Genomic DNA, 19580 nt, shown 5'->3' with positions numbered 1-19580 from the left:
CGCTTTAACACATGACACCAAAGCAGAGAAGAAGAAGATTTTCATGTTTCCTGACCGGTGACAGGCTAAACCAATAGAAGTAAAAACTATGACATCTGCTTCTGAAATACTGGAATATTTATGACCTTTTATTTAGAAATTAATTTAACGTCTAATACTGGAAAAATGGACCAGTAAATGTAAGCGAGTAGCCGTTTTAGCTAACCAACGTGGGGCTACTAGCTAGGTCGCTGTAGCGTCGTTTGTTTGTTTGCCGCTATCATGAGCGAAGAAGACGCTTCCGTATCATCAAGTAAGGACAAAGACTCCACTCTTCTGCTTACTAAAGACGGACATAGGTACTATGTAAATAAAAGCGGAGTTGTGGACAGTAGAAATGTGATAACGCCGCACGAACCGGAGAACAACGCCTCCTACGACATGGACGATCCGGACGAAGAGAGCGACGTTTTGGACGCCTCAGATCCCAGAGACGGCGCAGCTAGCCCGGAGGAGCTCAACGACGAAGAGACCTCCGAGGGCGACAACGCCCCCAAACAGTGTACCTACGAGGGGTGCACGGAGACAACAACGCAGGTGGCCAAGCAGAGAAAGCCATGGATGTGCAAAAAACACCGCAACAAAATGTACAAAGACAAGTACAAGAAGAAGAAGAATGATAAGGCCATGTCCAGTGGGAAACTTGATGTAAGTTAAATACTCTCAGTGCTAGAAGCATTTACCATGATGTGGAGGTCTGATTTCCACACTTTAGAGCCAAGCCACAAACAAAACCTGCACATTTAATTGCGTTTTTCTGTCTGTAGGAAAACTCTGAAGAACGTCCTGTGTCTGTGAACAAACAGCGTCTAGGTGCCATGGGGGACCGTCCAGCCAGACCTTCTCTGATAGAGCAGGTCCTCAACCAGAAAAGACTGGTAAGACTGGTTGATTGTTCCATGATGAACATGCAGACAAATGACAAGCATATTATTCTGTGGCACCCGGCTTTAAGGGTTAAATGGACATGAAATGTGATATATTTGCATGAAGCTGCAGATTTATTGGCTGCACATCCACGATATGACTCCTGTGCCACCGCATCCCTAAGGTGTTTACTGGATTGAGATCTGGTGACTGTGGAGGTCATTTGAGTGCAGGGAACTCACTTTCATGTTTGGAAAACCAGTTTGAAATAATTTGAGCTTTGTGACATAGCTTTTTGTCCTGCTGAAAGCAGTGATGAGAAGATGGTCATACAGGAACGGACGTAGTCAGCAGTATTACTCAGGTATGCTGTGGCATTTAAACAATGTTCATTTGGTACTAAGGGAAACAAAGTGTGACAAGAATATATCGTCCTCATCAGTATAGCATCGCCAACAGCCTGAAACATTGATAGAAAATTTGATGAATCTATGCTTTCCTGTTGTTTACCTAGATTCTGAACCTACCACCTGAATGTCCAATTTTGATGAGCCATACTGACTGTAGTCTTAGTTTCCTTTTCTTAGCTAACAGCAGCAGCATTTGGTGTGGTCTTCTGTTGCTGTTGCCCAGCTGCTTCAAGGTTTGACATGTTGTGTTTTCAGAATAGTTTGGTTCTAGCAAATGGTTGTTTATTTCAGCTCAACACAGTCCAGCCATTATACTCTGACTTCTGGCATCAACAAGGCATCTTCACCCAGAGAACTGTTGCTCACAGGGTATTTTGTCTGTTTTTGGACCATTCACTGTAAACCTTGGAGGTGGTTGTGTGGGAAAATCCCAGTAGAGCAACAGAATCTGAAATGGAGCAGCCAGACTGGCACCAACAACTACTCTAATGCTTAGCCTGAATTTCAGAAGGTTTTCACCATGTCTGCCTTAATGCTCGAGTTGAGCTGCCGTTTGCTTTTTAATGCAGTTGAACAGGGCCACCTAATGATGTGGCCAGTGAGTGTAAGTGTCCTTATTCTTAGTTTCACATCTTTTGTTTTCTCAAAGGAGAACCTTTAATATCTCCTTTTTTTTTTTACTTTACAGTTTTTTGGTTTTGGGTTACACTGATGTATTTTCTTCCAATGATCCCAGAATTAGGAAAGTTTCTTTCAGCTGGACTAAAAAAACAAAAAAGAAAACTTACATAAAAAACAGGCATACACGCAAACCCAAATACTGTAATATTTTAAAAGCCAACAATGTTCAAGTTCATAGAACTCGAAGATTCCCGGGAATCATGGGAAAACACCTAGTGGTACCATTAAAGCATCCAGTTCATAGAACAGTTATGACACATATTTTATTAGTGAAAGCAGAGTAATGTTGATTGTCTTGTACTGCAGCTTTGTAGTGAAATATCTTATGTTTTCCAATGTATTTGTCTTCCAGTCGCTTCTCAGGAGTCCAGAGGTGATCAGCTTCCTGCAGCAACAGCAGCAGCTTCTAGCTACACAGAGCCGTAGCCAGTCACAGCAGCAGTTCCAGAGCTGCTGACGGTGGGTGGCGGGCGTTAGTTTTTGTGATGCATAAAGCGCACTAAAGAAATACACTGGCATCTGATGCGTAAATGAATCGTAAGCGTACACTGAAAGCATGGATTTCTTCCGTCATGCTGAGAGAATAAAAGGACATTTTGAAGTTGTGCTGAGAATGGAAGACTAAACTGATTCAACTCCCAAAGAGTGAAGATTTCTTCAAATCGCATACTGACCATGTATTTAAACCAGGACTGGTGCTGTTTTTGGTACATTTTGTCCTAAATTTAAGCCAATATTTGTTTTCACTTTTTGTTCATTTTAAAAACATTGTGTCCTGTTTTGTTTAGTTGTTGAAACTCCAGTTCAGACTGTTTTCTCTGGAAGAATTGCGCCTTATAGGAAATGTTGTGATTTGGTGCAGTATTAATAAAATAAAATTGAGTTATAAATCCTTAGTGTGTGTGTGAGATTTAACTTGAAATGCTATTGTTGTGACAATCATTTGTGTGGTGCTTGTGGTGTCCTGCAGGTTGACGACTTGGTTTTGACAAGACTTTGTCTATTCTCCCTGAACTGTTGCACAAACCTTAAGTGATAACTGAATACAGAGGAGAAGGAGGAGGGATATACTTTACAAATGAAACTCTGTTACTGCATGATTCCTCTGTGTTTAAGTTGTAGTGTTTGTCCCTGATGAGTATATGACAATAAAAAAGATGCAATATGAGTTTTGGTTTTTTTTTAATGAGGAAAAAAACACCAGAAATTCAAACCTTGGAAAACTGGAATCACAGAAAAACTTAATGTAACAAGTAAAAAGCAACCAGAACATGAAGTCAAACATTGGTTGACACAAATACAGTACATGCCACGCCAATAACACTTTGGACGTATAACAGTTTAAGTACCTACAAATATATCCCACTTTTCCTGTGCAGTTAAAGCATCCCAGAGGAAACGGAGGAGGCTAACTGCGTTATACTGAAATTAGGAACGCTTAGTGTAAATTCAGCTAAATAAAATTCATCTTCACGTCTGCTTTAGCCGTGTGACAAAGGTGTAACGCATCTTTGTAACTTTGCATGAGATGTCAAATGTAGGACAGAAAAATGTACAGAATCTGTGACTACCTGTCAGGAATGAGAGCGCGCGCACACACACACACAAAAGGTGTGTGTCTGTGTTCATGTTACGACACTGAAGAAATTGGGTTGTGTGGGGAACCCATCTGTGTAAGGACTTTATCCAGCCACTGCAGCGGCCCATGCAGATGCACTTCAATCCAGCAGGGGGTGCTGGTCACATCTTGACGGTGGTATTCAGCTCCCCAGCCCTAAAGGAAAAGATGCAACAACTGGTCAGCTGGTAATATTGGCTCTTCAGTTAACTATAAAATATTTAATGCAAAGAAAACAAGTAATCCCACCTTGTGTATGGGAGGATCTGACATGACTGGCAGCACTAAGCATGGGAATTTTAAGTTACCCTGAGAAACTGAGCGTATATCCAACCCTTCTCATTTGATTTTGACTGAGCATGAATAAAAGCATTCATATGCACTACAGAAGTGAATTTCACGGTTTCCAACCTGTACCGACCTCCGTTTCTATACATCTAAACAAACAAAACTGAGAATTACCATAATGGGCGCAAAAATTGCTATCAAATAATCAGCATCCTCTTTCATAAGAAAGCTCAGTCAGTACCTTTACGAAGCTCATGCGGATGGTGCACATCTTGGTGAGCTCATAGACGACCTCGAAGCCGTGGTTAACGGACTGGGCGAGAAGCTGAGCAAACAGCTGGTTGTTAAAGATCTTGAGGCTGCAGCCGCTGGGAATCTTGCACACGGTGGTGGTGTGGAAGCCGTGCTGGAAATTACAGTTGCGACTCTGGACAAAGATGCTGCTGTCACTCAGACACTCTGCATACACTTCGCCGCCCACGTAGTACAGGTGCAAACCTGGAATTAAAGGGAGATGATTAAAAAAAAAAAAAAAACTAAAGTTGCTGAATGTTTGGTGCTTTAAATGTGGTGCAAATGCAATATTTACAATTTAGCATAGCAGATCTAAAGAGTATAAAAAAAGCTACAAGAAAGACATAATTAATGAGCTAACCACAATATTTCATTACTTCACTGAAAATTAACTGATATTGATGGATTTTTCTCATATTCCCTTGGAAGAAAAACCACAGAGGCTTTTATGTCCGCAAACAAGGAAACGCTGAGTGGTGTTGGTACTGTTTGTGAACTGGGGACCAACTATCCTCAAGCCTTTGTCCCATCTCTGTCATTTAAAACCACACACATCCTCACACTGCACAGTTTATTGGAAGCCACTAAAATGCTTGATGTCGATCCAACAAAGGCAGGCTTTGTAAACACTGAGCATGAGGGGGAAAAAAAAAAAAAAAATCAAACATTATTTGGCCCAAAGGATTTATTGCAAAATGACAAGCTGAGTTTAAAGCATGACAATGTTTTACAAAGACTAGCACATGCACACCAAAGGCAGTGATGAAACCAATAGTGAGCAGATTAACTTTTTAAACAACCTTCCTTTAAAAGCTCTTGCTCTCACCAAATGCAAAAAAAAAAAAAAAAAAAAGGAAACACCCCCAAAAGCCATCCAGCCTACCTTTGCCTATGTGCCTACGCGTGTGCTCGATGGTTGAGTTGCGGTTGACGTTGGAAAGTAGGCCGAGGCAGAAGCGGTTCTTGTTGTTGGACGGGTCTGTGAAGCCGTCCACCAGGACGCTGCGTGATGAGGCATGGAAAGTCTCCCCCACCCGGTTGTTGAGCTCATAGTAAGCTATGGAGCACCAGTACTCGGGTTCCTCGTAGCAAACGGGCCTTAAATCTGAACAGGAACAACAAATGCTCGAGAGGTGGGTGTTAGGGATAAAACATTTTATCCTATTTATCCATTTTAAATTTTAAACCCAATGCAAATTCATATGAATCCAACCTGATAAAACTAAAGCAAGTTTTGCATCGATTTTATGTAGTCTAACACAGACTGTATATAAAAGATGGATGCAGCTTCCAGCTCTGAAAAGTAAAGCCAAGTCTATTAAACTTATATTCTTTCTGATGGCTGGTATTCCTCGGCTTATTTAGACTGTGAGCTCAGTAAACTCTCCTGATGAGTTCATGGTCTCCATTACTGGTTTTAAGTCTTGAGGAATACAGCACGATTGTCATTTTGTAATTGATGTTCCTCGTTATAGTCAAGAAGGAGACCAGCGCATTGCGATTGACAAGTTGCTACCATACTATTTGAACTTCACTTTCTCAGTCAGTCATCACATCCACTTTCAAATCATGCACCTTGAGGTTTTACAGCAGGACAGGTGGGTGATGTCACAGTGGCCAACACTATTTTCCACATAGAGTCTGCTGTTCCTAACACCTGTATCTCTTTGTGTTGTGAAAGGATACCTCTGTGCGGAGCAGAAAATGTGAGTTTAGGGGTCTCTGTGGAGTTGCTTGGCTTCACGTCCTCTTGGGGATTTGTCTCCATCATGCTGTACGGAGGTGGTGGAGTCTCAGCTGGAAAACCGTGTTTTGAATGACAGAAGAGAATAAATTATGTACTGTTGTGTGAAGATTCAAAGTGAAGGTATTAGCTTGCATACTGTGATTCTTACCTGTGATGTGATATGGACTACCAGGTTCTGCAGAGCTGTTGGGGGAGTTGGGGTAACTCTGCGAGCTGGGAGACTGGGCGAGGGACGATGGAGGGGAGGAGGAGGAGCAGGGAAGGGCAGGGAAGGAGTCTGGGTAGATGGCGTTCTGGGGCATCAGCGGCTCGTTGTGAAGGGAGGCATTCCTAAACTTTGCCAGTAAACTGTGTTGAGGGTTGAACTCGCTGTGGCGTGGAACAAGGACTGGTGGCAGCACTTGGGGGAGGGGGGCAAAAAAGGGTGGGGGTGAGAGCCAGAGGGAGCTTTAAAAGATCATATTACGGCAAGTGCTTTAGGCTTGGGAACACTATTTGATCAGGCGCCCTTTCTCTATGGCTAAAATTCAATAAAGGCCATATTTTTACAGCAAATTTAAAGTACCTGGCGTCTCCACCCGTCTGTAGTGGTAAGGGTTCACGCAGATGTCCTTCTGCTTGGAGCCGAAGGCGAACTCGCAGCACTCGAGGGCTTTCAGCTCATGGTGGGACTGCAAGTCAGGCCAGCGCCACACCCTGCAGTAGATAACATGGGGCAGACCCTTCCTGTGGGACACCTGCAACCTCCCGTCCAGTGACCGAGGAATGGTCACACACTTACCTGGAGGATTCACATGAAATAGCTCTTTTTAAAAACAGAACTCTACCAAATTAAATGTGCTGTGTGCACATTAACATTAAATGTTTTTGTACCACTGACCGTTTTACTGAAATACTAAAGCATTATGAGAAACTCTGTTTCATTTTATTTATTGTATATTTAATTTACATTTTTAAATTCTTATGGATATTTTTTAACCATGTTAAAAAAAGAAAGAAAGAACCAGATTACAACATTGCATGTATGTGTGTATGTTGCAACTAATGTGGCTTTTATTTGAACTGTGAAGCACTTTGTAAATCTGTTTTTTGAAAAGTGCTATACACATGTAAAATGATTGGAAATAATTTATTATATAATATATATTATGTATCAACTCTGATTTATAGTTGATAAAATTTATACCTTGTGATCTCATCAATGAAGTGCTGCCCAAGTAAAACCCTTAGTCATTTCCTTTGATTCCCACACAGGTAAAAGCATCCCCCCCCCCCCTTGCTTGTGTTGTCTTTCCCATCTTGTAAACGTCGTCCTGTCTAAATAATCTTCATGTTTATTTTGACCTCTACAATTAGAACCGCTAGACTAAACTTCTATATTGGACACTGTGATACTCACTAGGCTGCCCGGGGCAGCTGAGCGCTCTCTCCAGCTCTTCCATTGCCCCCTTTTTCTTTTTCAGTTTCTTCACTAGAGAGTCTACAGCCTTTTCCGCCCACTTCTCCTCCTCGTCCCCTTGTTTCCAGCCGAGCAGGCGCTTCACTGCCGGGCTGGTGAAGGAGAATAAGGATGTAATGGAGGTAGAGGAGTTCATTATGAGATGGATAAATGGGTGGCAAGACGAGCTGATGGGTCCTGTTGAAGGGATAAAAGTTCCCTTGTGGATAAGAGTGAAGATGCAAATAATAAGCAGCCAGAAGAGGAAACAGAAGAGGTGAGGATGAAAGACGTGGCGTGATGAGTCTGTGTAAACAGGCGCCGTTTTTTCTTTTTCTTTTTCGTATTCCACTGTTACTTCCGAGCAGCTCTAGTAGAGGTGCTGGACGCCTGCCAGTGCAGCGCAAACCCCTAAATCCCCTCTCTGTGTTGGGATCCGGCACCTCTGGAGTTGAAGCCTCCAACAGGGAAGGTTATTCTTTACACAGCCAGAAATCCAGGTCAAGTTTCAATCATCTGGCAGGAGAAGCAAGAGATTGTATTAACAGATAATTCAGCCAAAAAACAAAAAAAGAAAAGAAAAAAGTTTGGAGGTTAGGAAGAAAAAAAAAAAAAAGACCTTGGGTTTTATTGGAAAAGCAGAATTAAGACAGAGTAACTAAGGTGATAAGCTGGTGCAGAGTGATGAGAACAGCCAGAGAAAACACCTCATAACCAAAAACTACTCATATTTAATGAAGTGGGCATCGAAGGTGGATTTCCATGATAAGGAGGGCCGTATCAGCAAGGCGCTGTTACAGAAAGCACACCCGCATGAAAGTGATCTCCCCACATGCTGAACAGCAGTGTTATTATTCTCTATGGAGAAAATGAAACACTTCACAAAACTGCTGCAGAAAGCGCAGGCCAAGATGGCAAAGCTCATTTCTAGATTCACCAACAATGAGGAATGTCCTTTCTGGCCTCTGTTTCTATGATCATGCCACTGACGCCCAGGAGCCATACTGTCTGGCCAGAACACATCACAGGGCAGGAGGGGGAGAGGGAGGGCGACAGACAGAGAGCTCTCTCCCTCTGTTTGCCTCTCACTGTCCATCTAAATCTAGTGAACATTATACATTATTATATGAATGCCAAGAATAAGGTGTAGACAAAAAAAGTATCAGATTAAAGTTCTATTATTTAGGTAGGGTTCGTGGGTTCGGCAGCATCTTTCTACTCACAGAAATTCCCAGATATTCCTAATAAATAAACACGTAATTTTATTAGTCTCCTGTTTGTGAGTCTTTCTGTAGCATCATGCCCAACCTTTTGTGTAAAACGCATAGTTTTACATCTTGTACTATCAGCTCTTTGCAAATCATCCTTGCATGCCAGAACGCTTTTCCACATGTTTGTGCGCATCCGATGCCGAAAGGGGGAAAAAATATGAATCTTTTGGCAGACAGCGTTTATAAAAGTGTACTGGAAGCTCAGCTTTCCCCCCTTTCCTGTAAAAGAAACAGAACCACTTTAGACTTTCTTCCGAATATCTGTTTTTTTTTTTGTTTGTTTTTTTTGTGTCAAACTAAACACAGGTGATGAGTTATGCGGATCTGTATGTTCACTTTTTTTTGCCCTCATGTGCTCATGGCCAGCGCCGGTTTCCCGCAGACAGACACACAGACAGCTGGGGTTTACAATGACAGCAAAAAGCGCACAGGGCTCAATGCGGCATCAGTCCACCGCTGCTGCTGCTTTTATGAAGCCTGGCGTCACTCAGTCTGCAGGCTCAGATAGGCTAATTACCTAATGCTTTATCACCAGGACACCCCTTCCCAAAAAAGTAAACACGCCAGCTTCCTTTTTACTACAACTCAACTGCGAGTCATTCTGCAGCTACAAAATCCAGGCTCGGACCTAACCTCCACACCTTCACTGCAAATATGCGATTAGGAGCAATGACATTGAAGTCGCTCGGCTCATTCTTGTGTGATGAAGGCATGCTACTACAGAGAAAAACCTCCAGCAAATCAAACACGTGTAGGAGCAAAGAAAACTGCAGTTATTATTTTTAAATACATCTTGAATACTTAATTCAGCTCAGCTTTGCAACTTTATACTGAACTCAGCATGTAGAACAAATGAAACCCCCCTTAAAGTTTGCCGACAGTGCAAGAGGGTAACATTTAATTTTGATACTATTTCTCTCTTAACAGGAATTCAAATTCGCGTGACATAAAAAAAAACAAATATACATTTAAAATATTTAAAGGAAAAACGAGCCAGTTGGTTTAATTTCTCACCTCCGTAACAAGTGCAGTGCAGACAGCCGTGTGAGTGTGCGAGGCTTTCCTGTTTGTAGTAAGTCAGGCCAGCACACTGGCTGCGAAGGTGTGTGCCTGTTTGTATGTGTGTGTGATTGAGTCTGTGAGCATGTGTAGAAGGGTCAAGTTGGCCTCAATAACACTTTGCGCCCTGCTGGTGATTTCTAAATAAAAGCATCGCCAACTCTTCAATCAATATTTGAAAATTCTACTTTTAAAAGTGAAGTACAAAACTACTTTTGTCCGCTGTGGAAGAGAGACAGACATAATTAATAACTAATGATTAAATGGTGCGGTAAGCACCAAGAAAGTGGAAAAGGTGAGTGAAAAAAAACAAACACTTGGCATTACAAATCATTAACTTTAATAAAATAACATCTTCTAAGTGAAATTATTATCAGTAATTTCTACAGGTAAGTGTTAGAAAGGAGGTTGTAAAGTAAGTCTACATGAAAATAAATAAAAAACATAAAAAAAATGTTTTGTTTTTGTTTGCTTTTATAATCTTGTAGAGGACATCGCACATAGTGTGAACTTCCGCGTTTATTATGAAGGCTCAGTCTTAGTTATTTCCGGCGTTGTTCGTTGCGGTCGCTTTGACGCAGGTTTGTGAAGCTTGGAGGCTCCACTCCTCCAGCAGCCCCAGCCGAGCGCCACACAGCCTCGGCGGCGTCAGCCTGGCTGGAACCGCAGCGCCTGCATGCTAGATCCCTCCGCCTCCCCCCACCCTCTCCTGGAACTTTCTCAGGATTTCAGGGATTTCAGATTCAGCGCTCGCGGCAGCACGCACGAGCGCTGCCGCGAGCACCTGAGCTCCCAATCACCTAATGATGATATAAAGGAAAAGAAAAATAGAGAAATAAAAATCCCCAAATCACACCTGTTCTAGTATTGCAGAAGATTTCACTGATTTTACCTGATAAAACTCTAATAATTATTGTATTTAAAGTGTTTATCAGCGAGTTTTTGTTACACCCATCTCTCTGCCTGTGAGGGTCTGTTTGCTGTCATCTTCTTCCTTTACAGCAACGAGCACCTGTTGGGCGCAGGCCAGGCTATAGGTGCAATGTACCGAGTATAAGACTAAATCTGCTTCTGTATATTAACTTTTAAGTTATATATAAAGTCCAGCTCGGGCTATCATATCCAACCACCTCACACTGTTACTTTCCTGTGGCCGCGCGCACGTGCACGCACATGCTGCACCTGTAGGCTTAAACAAGAAAAGATCAAGTAAAACATCTTCCGGTTTAGTACTCAGTCTTCATGCATGACTCCACACATGCGGTGAAATCGTCTTTATTTATATATATAGTTTTTCTTCGTCTTAAAAATCCAAGTTTGTTTTGTTATCCATTGTTGGGAGCGCTGAGGTCTTTCTCATTGCGGATGGATACGATCCTTTATTGGGAGTGCCGTGACTGGTCCAGTTAATGACGCAAGCCCGGCTGGCGACAGTGAGTCTACAAGTTTGACATTTTCAGAGTTTACAGCAACTGCTGCGGGATGTAACAACACTCCCAACGCGAAGTGAAACTACTTTGAATATCTCATAAAAAAACATTTCTTTTTTTTCATCTTAACCACCAGGTAAACCATCAGGACACACCACTAAATCAATCGGCCGGTGTGCGCCTAAAAAGGTGGGGGACCAAGAGTCCAAGGTTTGGTTCGGGACCGCCAAAGAAGCCGCGGGAAGGTTTCAGAGCAGGACCGAGAGCAGTGGACTGTGCAACCTGTTTGATCACCGTTTTAGATGCGAGCACAACAGCCTGGAAGGGTTTTAATCGCCCATTAGAAACACAGGGCCTATTTTGAGGAGCATTACATTTGGTTTCTTGAAATTAAATTTCATTTCATATCATGGAGCTAATTGGTGCCAATCGAATGCTTTTGTAAAAATTTAAATATGGCACCCTAATTTTCTGCAATGCCAAATCTGGAGGCAGGAAACTAGAAATGTGCAGCTTGCGATTCCCCACTTCTGTGTCTTGTGTTGTAGGGCAGACACAGCCAGACGAGCGGGGCACAAACAGGATGCGCTCCCTGGGGCTCCGGGAGGCCCTCAGAGACATCCGCATGAGCGCGAAGCCCAGACCTCAGGCTTGCATAAGAAAACAGCACTATTAAAGTTCATTTACTCAGACCACAAAAACGCTTGCTGGACTCCTTCCAAGATGTCCACACTAGGCCTGGGAGACAAACAAAAGGATGACTATTGAGATAAATACCGCAGTCCAGGGTTTCCTACTTTCTTTCATGTTGAGGAAAGGCCAGATCACACTGCCTACTGTGCTGAACATTTCCTAGAGCTGACCCCAGATAACTTAATCAGTTAAACATGATTTATACCAAATTAAACGTTTAGTGGAGTTAGAGCCTGCAGACATCTAGTAATAATATTTCAAAGGTACTTTCCTGACCCTGGTACTCTCTGTAAGAAGCCTGAAAGGTGCCTCACTGCATGTTTGGGAACATCAGTCACAATTAGTCAAGTTTTAAGACCCATTAAAGATCCTCGGCCCTACTACAAGAAACTCCTTTAGCTTCAGTATTAACAAAGAGATGTCATGTCTTTACCAAACGCTGTAGCTGCAGTAAGCATTGTTACAAACACAGCAGAGTAGTTTAAGTTTCTCTGTATTGTATGAAACCATGTCATCACTGATGGTTCTTTAATCTCTACATCAGAGGTGTCAAACACGAGGCCTGGGGGCCAGAATCGGTCTGGCAAAGAACTCAATTTGGGCCACTGCTCGAATTTGGAAAATATAAAATGTGAAGGAGGGCATTGATTTTGGATTTGAATTCATAGGTTTCATAGCATTTCCTGCTGATAAAGAGCTGGACCATTGCAATTGGACTTCTTTTTATACTAAATGGGATTAACTGTGTAGTTAAACATCTTTACACTGACAGAAAGGGCAGTTTCGTTGCTACGGCCAAAGATCAAAGTGGGCTGTATGTGGCCGACCGTGTAAAACGAGTTTGTTTACTGCACATTTCTATCAATTTTTTTCTCTTTCTGCTCAAGATAAATCCTGCCTGTCACTCGGTATCAGCTGGAATAGGCTTCAGCCCAACTGCAACTAAGGTGAGAAAAGCAGTTAAAGGATTGGATAAATGGATGTTTTTCCTCCCATTCACCCACTGTGAAGCATGTTGTTGTTTTCATACCATCATTCATTGATTCTATTTGACAGCAGTGCAAATTGGGGGAAAAACAAAACAAAAAACAAGAAACAAAGAAAATCAGCAAATTCTGACAACTCAAAATCAATCAAATGCTCATATTTTTTTGAATTAACAACAGTTGTCAGTTACATTTCTGTAGCTCAACCTATTGTTGCAGCTTTAGTTACTAACAATTATCGAGTCATAAATCACTGACTTTTTTATTATTCTTGTTCATGTCATTAAGCCCATCAACCCTACAAAATAAAATTAGTCCTCCACATAACACCACTAAAAGTCCTTCTCGCGGCTGACTGGGCACAACATGATGTAACTTAGTTCAAGGACGAGCCACAGAGATGTTCTGTAACCCATGGCAACAGAAATTTTTTTTTTTAACATAAGCCATAACAAACAGTAATCAAATAAAAATAAAGGCAGGATCATGAGGAAACCAAAACTGTGTCATTACTTCACATCCAGTGATGCCTGGGAAGGAGAAGTATTGATACACCGTGCCTTGCTTCTGATTACAGTGAATGATGGACACAGCTGTAACGCTTCCCCCCCCAAACCACCCAAAGGCTCGGTGGCCGTATCATAGGCCGTCTCTATGATACAAGGGCTCGTCTGATTGGCTAATCAGTCTTATGCGACGACTGCAGTTTCCAGGCTCCGGTGATGTAGCGCAGGCGAATGAAAACCAGGTCTCGTCCCATCTGCAGCCAGCTCCAAAATGGTACCAGCTTGGACCCTGTTAGAACAAACCCAGAGGCGCTTCAGCTTCAAGTCGTGCTTTCATAAGACAAATACTGGAAATATGCCTGTGCAATAAAAAGAAATACTTTATTGCAGCGGTGCTAGGCCGGCTTATATGATGCTCACACACAAAGATCAACTTCTACAAATGCCTACAATTTTCAATTATTACAAAAGGTCTAAAAATAAATGCAATCAACCACAAACAGACTTCCAAACACACCCTACAGAGATATTTATAGCCCTGCAGATAGGTGGCATGGTGGGAAGAGACATATTTCATAGAGAAAAAAAAAAGTCGTACCTTCTATTTCAGTCCAGTTGACTGCCACCTCAGCTATGGGGATTTTAAAACACTGGGCAATATACAGGAGCTCCACATCAAAAGCCCTGTGAGAAGAAAGTGGTTTTAAAGTTCCTGTTTTACTGCAGGTTAAAACCTAAAACTTCACTGTGACTCCATCACCTGTGCTAGGTATAAATCCTCAGGACTTCTTAGTTATTTAGTATTAATTAGTGTGATGCTCACAACTGATTTGGACACAGAAGACTGTTTAAATTTCACCAAAAATTCACTTCTTGGAGTTTTCACTAGTTAATTATCAGAAAACAGATGAAACATCCTTGTGACTAGTGTTTGTTTCTGTTACTTTGTATCGTGGACAGTTTGCTGCTCACCTAACGGCCACTCAGGAGGGATCTTAGCCAGATGTCTGAACCACCTTAACTGTCTGTTTTTGATTTGAAGGAGAAGCAGATATATTCAGAATCTATTTTAAATTTCTAGTGGAGAGCCCTGCCACCCTTTGCTGCAAGCTCATTTCTTTCACTTGTATCTGCACTCTCCTTCTTTTTGGTCTCTACCCACAGCTCATGGGTCTGGGTGAGGGTAGAAACGTGGATTGACCAGTAAATCAACAATTTCACTTTCACACTCAGCGCTCTCTTCACCACTGCAGATCCATCTGTGAATATCCCAATCCACTCTTCCCCCACCCGTGAACAAAAAACACAGGATACTTAAACTCCTTCACTTGGGGCAGCAGCTCATCCATGTCCCCGAGTCAGCGGCGCCACACCCTTTTATGCCTGAGAATTGTGGACTCAGACTGCTAAAGTCCTAATTCACTTTAAGCGTGTGTAAAGTTTATCTGGTTGCAATTTGTAACATGACATAAATGTGGGTTTCAGCCCTGAAAATTCCTCATGACATAGATTTGCCATCCTACAGTTCATCTGGGGTTGAGATGACACTAAGAGTACACCAACTGTAATTCCTTGAGGCATGGATTTTGCACATATAATGTCCACAGCTCCACCGAGACCTTGTACTGCTCATGTGAACGTCAAAGCTCTGTGTAAAGTCTTCTCCAGCACATTCCAAAGAATCTCAGCAAGGTTAAGGTCTGGACTCTGAGGTGGCCAATCCTGCTCCCTCAACCACTCTTTGACTCATGAATCCCGGCACTGTCATCTTGGAATACTGTGTGTTGATGTAACTTTCTGGGTTTAGACCCGATCCAACTGAAGCAATTGCAGACATAACAATAATCTTGTACGGTAGGCATCACTTCATCTGCCTCTCCTTTCAACCTGATGTAGTCATCACTCTGGAACAGAGTAAATCTGGACTCATCCACATGACCACATGACCTTTTTCCATTGCTCCAGAGTCCAATCTTTATGCTCCATAGCAAATTAAAGCCATTTTCTCAGATTAGCCTCACTCATAAGTGGTTTTCTTAAGGCTATGCAGCTGTTTAGTTCCAGCCCCTTGAGTCCCTTTTTGCAGTGTTCATTGTGCACTTTGCAGAAACATTCTTACTTTCACAATTAAACATAGCCCTGACTTCACTGCTTTCATAAAATGGCTTTATAATACGCCTTTTTATAGTATGATTTCATGAAAAATTAAAGTGATCCCAAGCCTTCTTCACCCTTCAACCACAAAGAGGATGGCTCACCACTTATACTATCCTTCCAGGGTTTAGGGATGCATTGAGCAGTTCTTAACACAGTTTTGGGTCAATCGGCTCTCTGAAATTATTTCTCTGCCTTCTCAGATGTGGCCTCAAAATTTAATTTGACTTTTTCACAATGCGCTCAGTGTGTAATGGCCAGGAATCCCTTTGCTAAACATATGACAAATTGGTTAAGATTTGCAAATTTCTGCTTTTAATATAGTCGAGGTGAATGCACATTAGAGCTAATACTTTAAGCTAAGACATCATCATGTGCCAACAGTGGAGGCTGATTCCTTACCATCGCTCTACATGGAGAGAGGAGAAGGTCTTGAGTGCAGCCTCACGTGTGAAAAGCTTGAAGCCACACTGAGTGTCCTTGATCCCCTTCACGCAAAAGAACCACACCAGGAAGTGGAAGCCATACATAAGGAACGTCCGAAACAAAGACCGCTGCAAAGACACCAAAGTGTGGTTATTTACTGCTCTGAAATTTGTTTTCGAACACATTATTTTTTTTAAGCAGAATAAAATAAAACCCTGTTACCTGAGCTACAGAGTCTTTCTCTAGGTGAGCTCTGGATCCACATGAAATTGCCATGTTCTCCTAGATGTGAGAGCAGCACATGAGGCGTTAGGCTTGGCCACATTTTAACCACTTTTACACACTTATATATCGAATAAGTGAGACTGAATTTAAAACAGAACACCATCACACCGGTTTGGGGTTAAGGTCATTGAGTCCAGCCTCCACTTTCTCAATGTCAGAAAACTTTGTGGCTCCATCAGCATCTGCCATCAGAATGACTTTCCCTCTGGAGCTCAGAGTTCCCTTTAAAAGAAAAAGAGATAAAAACAAAACAAAAAACCCAAAGTCAGCTCCAAACTGCTGCTTCAGGGTTCCCATTTGGACACACACTGTAATCTCACATCTACAATCTCACCATCCGCACAGCTCCTCCTTTCCCTCTGTTCTTCACCAGCGTCAGGACGCGCACTTTATCAGCACTGTACTTCGTAGTGTACCGCAAAGCAACCTGCCAGGACAACACAACAGTGTCCACTCATGAAACTGATCTATACTGGCTGAAAATGTTTAGCTGAGCAAAACGGAGTTGTGCTAAAATAGAAGGCCTGGTTACATTTGCCCCAAAAAAGATTTAAAATTATTACCTCTGTGGTTTTGTCTTTGCTGCCATCATCCACCACGATGACCTCATAGGTAAAAGAGGGGTTTTGTTTCTGCAGTCAGAAACAAAAACAGACAAAAAAAACAAAAACAGGAGAGACTTGTTTCACAACAGCCACTTTACCCAGACCATTGTTGCCACCTACTGGTAAGTCTGAGAATAACATATCCAGCAATATATGTTTTTTTTTTTTGTTTTTTTTTTAAATAATGAACGTTATCCATCATCAGTGCAGACAAAAAGGCACTAACATCAGTTATTCAAGAAACCTATATACACAAGGTTGCGGAAAAAAAGGAACCAGTGACCAAAAAATGTAAACAAAATATAAAAAAACAAAACAAAAAACAAACTTGAATTGTATCTCTGATAAGATACAACTAATTTAAGGGCTTTCCTGTCATTAAAATTTTTAAGCCATCTGTTTATACATAGTTTAGCCTTAAAGTATCTACATTTATTTATTAATAAATGTTCTTAATAAAAACACAGTCCTGATAACAGTCTTTTTTTTGTTTGCTTTTTGTGTGTCAGATTTTGATTATAAATAAATATCCCAAATGTAATTACAGTTACTGTTAAATGTGGTAATTGGATATCTGGTGATACATGTCGTTGTATATGCTTTTAAATGTGCTGCTTTTTACTGTAAATATAATTAAGCTTTAATTCAGGCCCTGCACTTACCTGCCTGTTTTCCAAGTACTCCATAGCTTCATCCATCATCACTGGTACTGAAGGGACACACAGTAACACACATATAATAGCAAGTACAACCTACTGCAGGTGCACAGTGACATGACGTCTGACTGCACCAACCTAGATGGATTCCACTACTAACGCCTAAGTGAAAACTGTGACTATTTACAGTGTGTGTCTAATGTGGGCATTCATAATGACTGACTGAGCAGAAAAGCAGACTTTACTCACATCGGAGCTCCTCGTTGTAGGCCGGGACCACCACAGAGAGCTCCCTGGAATGGGGATCATGCAGACTGGGGAAGAGCCGCTTCTCTCCGGTGGCGGTGAGAAAGTATTTCTCCTTCTCATGGCGTGTCAGGTCCACCATCCCTGCGGTTAAGTGTGCTATTACGAGCAACTGAAAAGTGAGAAATATGAGAATTGCATTTGATTTACAATTGAATCTTTCTTGTTTTGCATTTTGGCCAAACATCTCCAAAGCACATTGTTTCATAAGTCTTGTGGTTTGTTTAGATCCAAGACTGAAAACCTACGCTTCGCTTCCATGTTCGTTTTAGAGAGAAGACCTTATAAGACTTTCTAGACTCATGATAACATATGGTACATATTTGCTCGCATGCTTTTAGATATAGACCTAGTTTCTAAAGTTTTACATTTTAGGATATAATAAAAAATAATCTCGTCCTTAGTAGATCTTAAAATTGAGTAAATACAACCTCAGATGAACTACAAAATATGACATAGGAATGCAGAGAGTAATTAGCAGTCAGGTGCCTGCTATTAACTAATGATTAGCAAGTTTGAGCACCTCTATAAAAAAAAAAAAGAAGGACGTTTTCTGGTCTGTGTTACCCCATCCCAGGGGTGGAGTAACACAATGCCAAGGAGGAAAGAGATCAACTGTGTCTGTCATCATCAGCTTGCTTCTCTGTGCTAGAGAAGCAATTGGTGGTTTTATATATGCTTTCTATAGTCAATAGGACTAAAGCTCTGAATAAATACCAATCAATACATGATTTATTTATAACCAAAAGATCCGGTATCAGCCAATGTCTAGTTTTTCTGAATTAAATGTCCGTTTCATGCTCAGATATTTTTTCTGCATGACACTTGACCCCTCTGTTGCTTTAGAACAGAATGAAGAGGAAGTATCATAAAACTGAGGTACATGAACAGGCCTGTAAAAGTCTACAAGTGGCCCGAGTCAAACACAATGCTCAAGGATAACTTGGAAAAAGTACAAAAGGAAAGATACCCACGCTATCACTGTAACTGTATTTGGGCAACTTCTCCCAAAACAACTTAGCTACAGCATCTCTCATCCAAAGCACTGATTACTCACCACGACGAAAACTACAGCTGCCAGTGCGACGAGGGCTTGAACTATTTCCCAGAGTAAATCCATTTTCCATCAGGTTACCTACCCTACACCCACTGACAGACAGACCACCTGCAGGGGCTAGCTCAGAAGCTAGTTGGCTTTCTCCTTTCTTTTGCTTTTTGACACACAGCCTGTGCTCTAACTTCCTGGTGTGTCCAAATATATGTACCAAATTACGGTCTTACGATATTATTCAGAAGGTTAAAATGTTAAATATGAGTCCTTATGTTTCCATTGCTGTGAGGACACTTCACCTAACTCCACTTCCAATCACAACTGAACACAACGACGATACGGAAGTAGTGACTGTTTTTCTCCCACATCATCATATTGGAGCAGGAGAACAACGAGCGGCACAGTACCGCTCGGCGCTGGGGCACACTGCCTCATAGCGGACAGGGGTGGAAATGGTGGCAAGGACTGTCTTTAACATGTACGGTACATAAAGAGAAAAGGGAGGTATAATGCTAGGAAGAATATGAGCATTTGTCAAAGCAATAAAGACTTTTCTTCTAGTCCGCAACATTTTGTTGTAACATTTATGGAAAACAACAACCTGCATCCCAGCAAACAGTCCCCCAATTCCCCAAATGTCATATTTTGGACAAAAATGATTTTGTAAAACCTATCGGAAATGTTTCCTGAAGATTTCCTACAAGTTCAACAAAAATATAAAAAAGCAACTCAATAAATGGCTGGAGTTTATTTACTTGCAGATAGATTTG

General features: G+C 41.7%; 3 protein-coding genes across 3 annotated transcripts; 1 reads left to right on the top strand and 2 right to left on the bottom strand.

Annotated features, from left to right (window-relative positions):
* On the top strand, positions 1 to 3165 carry rfxap (regulatory factor X-associated protein). The gene is made up of 3 exons (XM_084942529.1): positions 1 to 687; positions 807 to 917; positions 2350 to 3165. Exons 1-3 carry the CDS (start codon positions 262 to 264, stop codon positions 2452 to 2454), a joined length of 642 nt encoding a protein of 213 aa, XP_084798655.1. The 5' UTR covers positions 1 to 261; the 3' UTR covers positions 2455 to 3165.
* On the bottom strand, positions 3163 to 9797 carry smad9 (SMAD family member 9). Its single transcript, XM_084942528.1, has 8 exons — positions 9668 to 9797; positions 7344 to 7898; positions 6510 to 6725; positions 6093 to 6344; positions 5884 to 5994; positions 5081 to 5302; positions 4145 to 4401; positions 3163 to 3771 (listed from the first exon to the last, which is right to left on the bottom strand). Exons 2-8 carry the CDS (start codon positions 7537 to 7539, stop codon positions 3628 to 3630), a joined length of 1398 nt encoding a protein of 465 aa, XP_084798654.1. The 5' UTR covers positions 7540 to 7898; positions 9668 to 9797; the 3' UTR covers positions 3163 to 3627.
* A 3161-nt stretch (positions 9798 to 12958) lies between these two features.
* Positions 12959 to 19164, bottom strand: alg5 (ALG5 dolichyl-phosphate beta-glucosyltransferase). Its single transcript, XM_084942526.1, has 10 exons — positions 18817 to 19164; positions 17703 to 17871; positions 17460 to 17506; positions 16756 to 16824; positions 16527 to 16619; positions 16301 to 16414; positions 16130 to 16189; positions 15884 to 16035; positions 13926 to 14011; positions 12959 to 13616 (listed from the first exon to the last, which is right to left on the bottom strand). Exons 1-10 carry the CDS (start codon positions 18877 to 18879, stop codon positions 13501 to 13503), a joined length of 969 nt encoding a protein of 322 aa, XP_084798652.1. The 5' UTR covers positions 18880 to 19164; the 3' UTR covers positions 12959 to 13500.
* Between the last annotated feature and the right edge of the window lie 416 nt (positions 19165 to 19580).

The sequence above is a fragment of the Perissodus microlepis genome, chromosome 10 (genome assembly GCF_051167445.1).
Source record: "Perissodus microlepis isolate ML-2025 ecotype Zambia chromosome 10, ASM5116744v1, whole genome shotgun sequence".
In the NCBI taxonomy this organism is placed as follows: Eukaryota; Metazoa; Chordata; class Actinopteri; order Cichliformes; family Cichlidae; genus Perissodus; species Perissodus microlepis.
The sequence above is the reverse complement of the archived record's forward strand: the minus strand, read 5'-3'. Positions and strand labels throughout refer to the sequence as shown.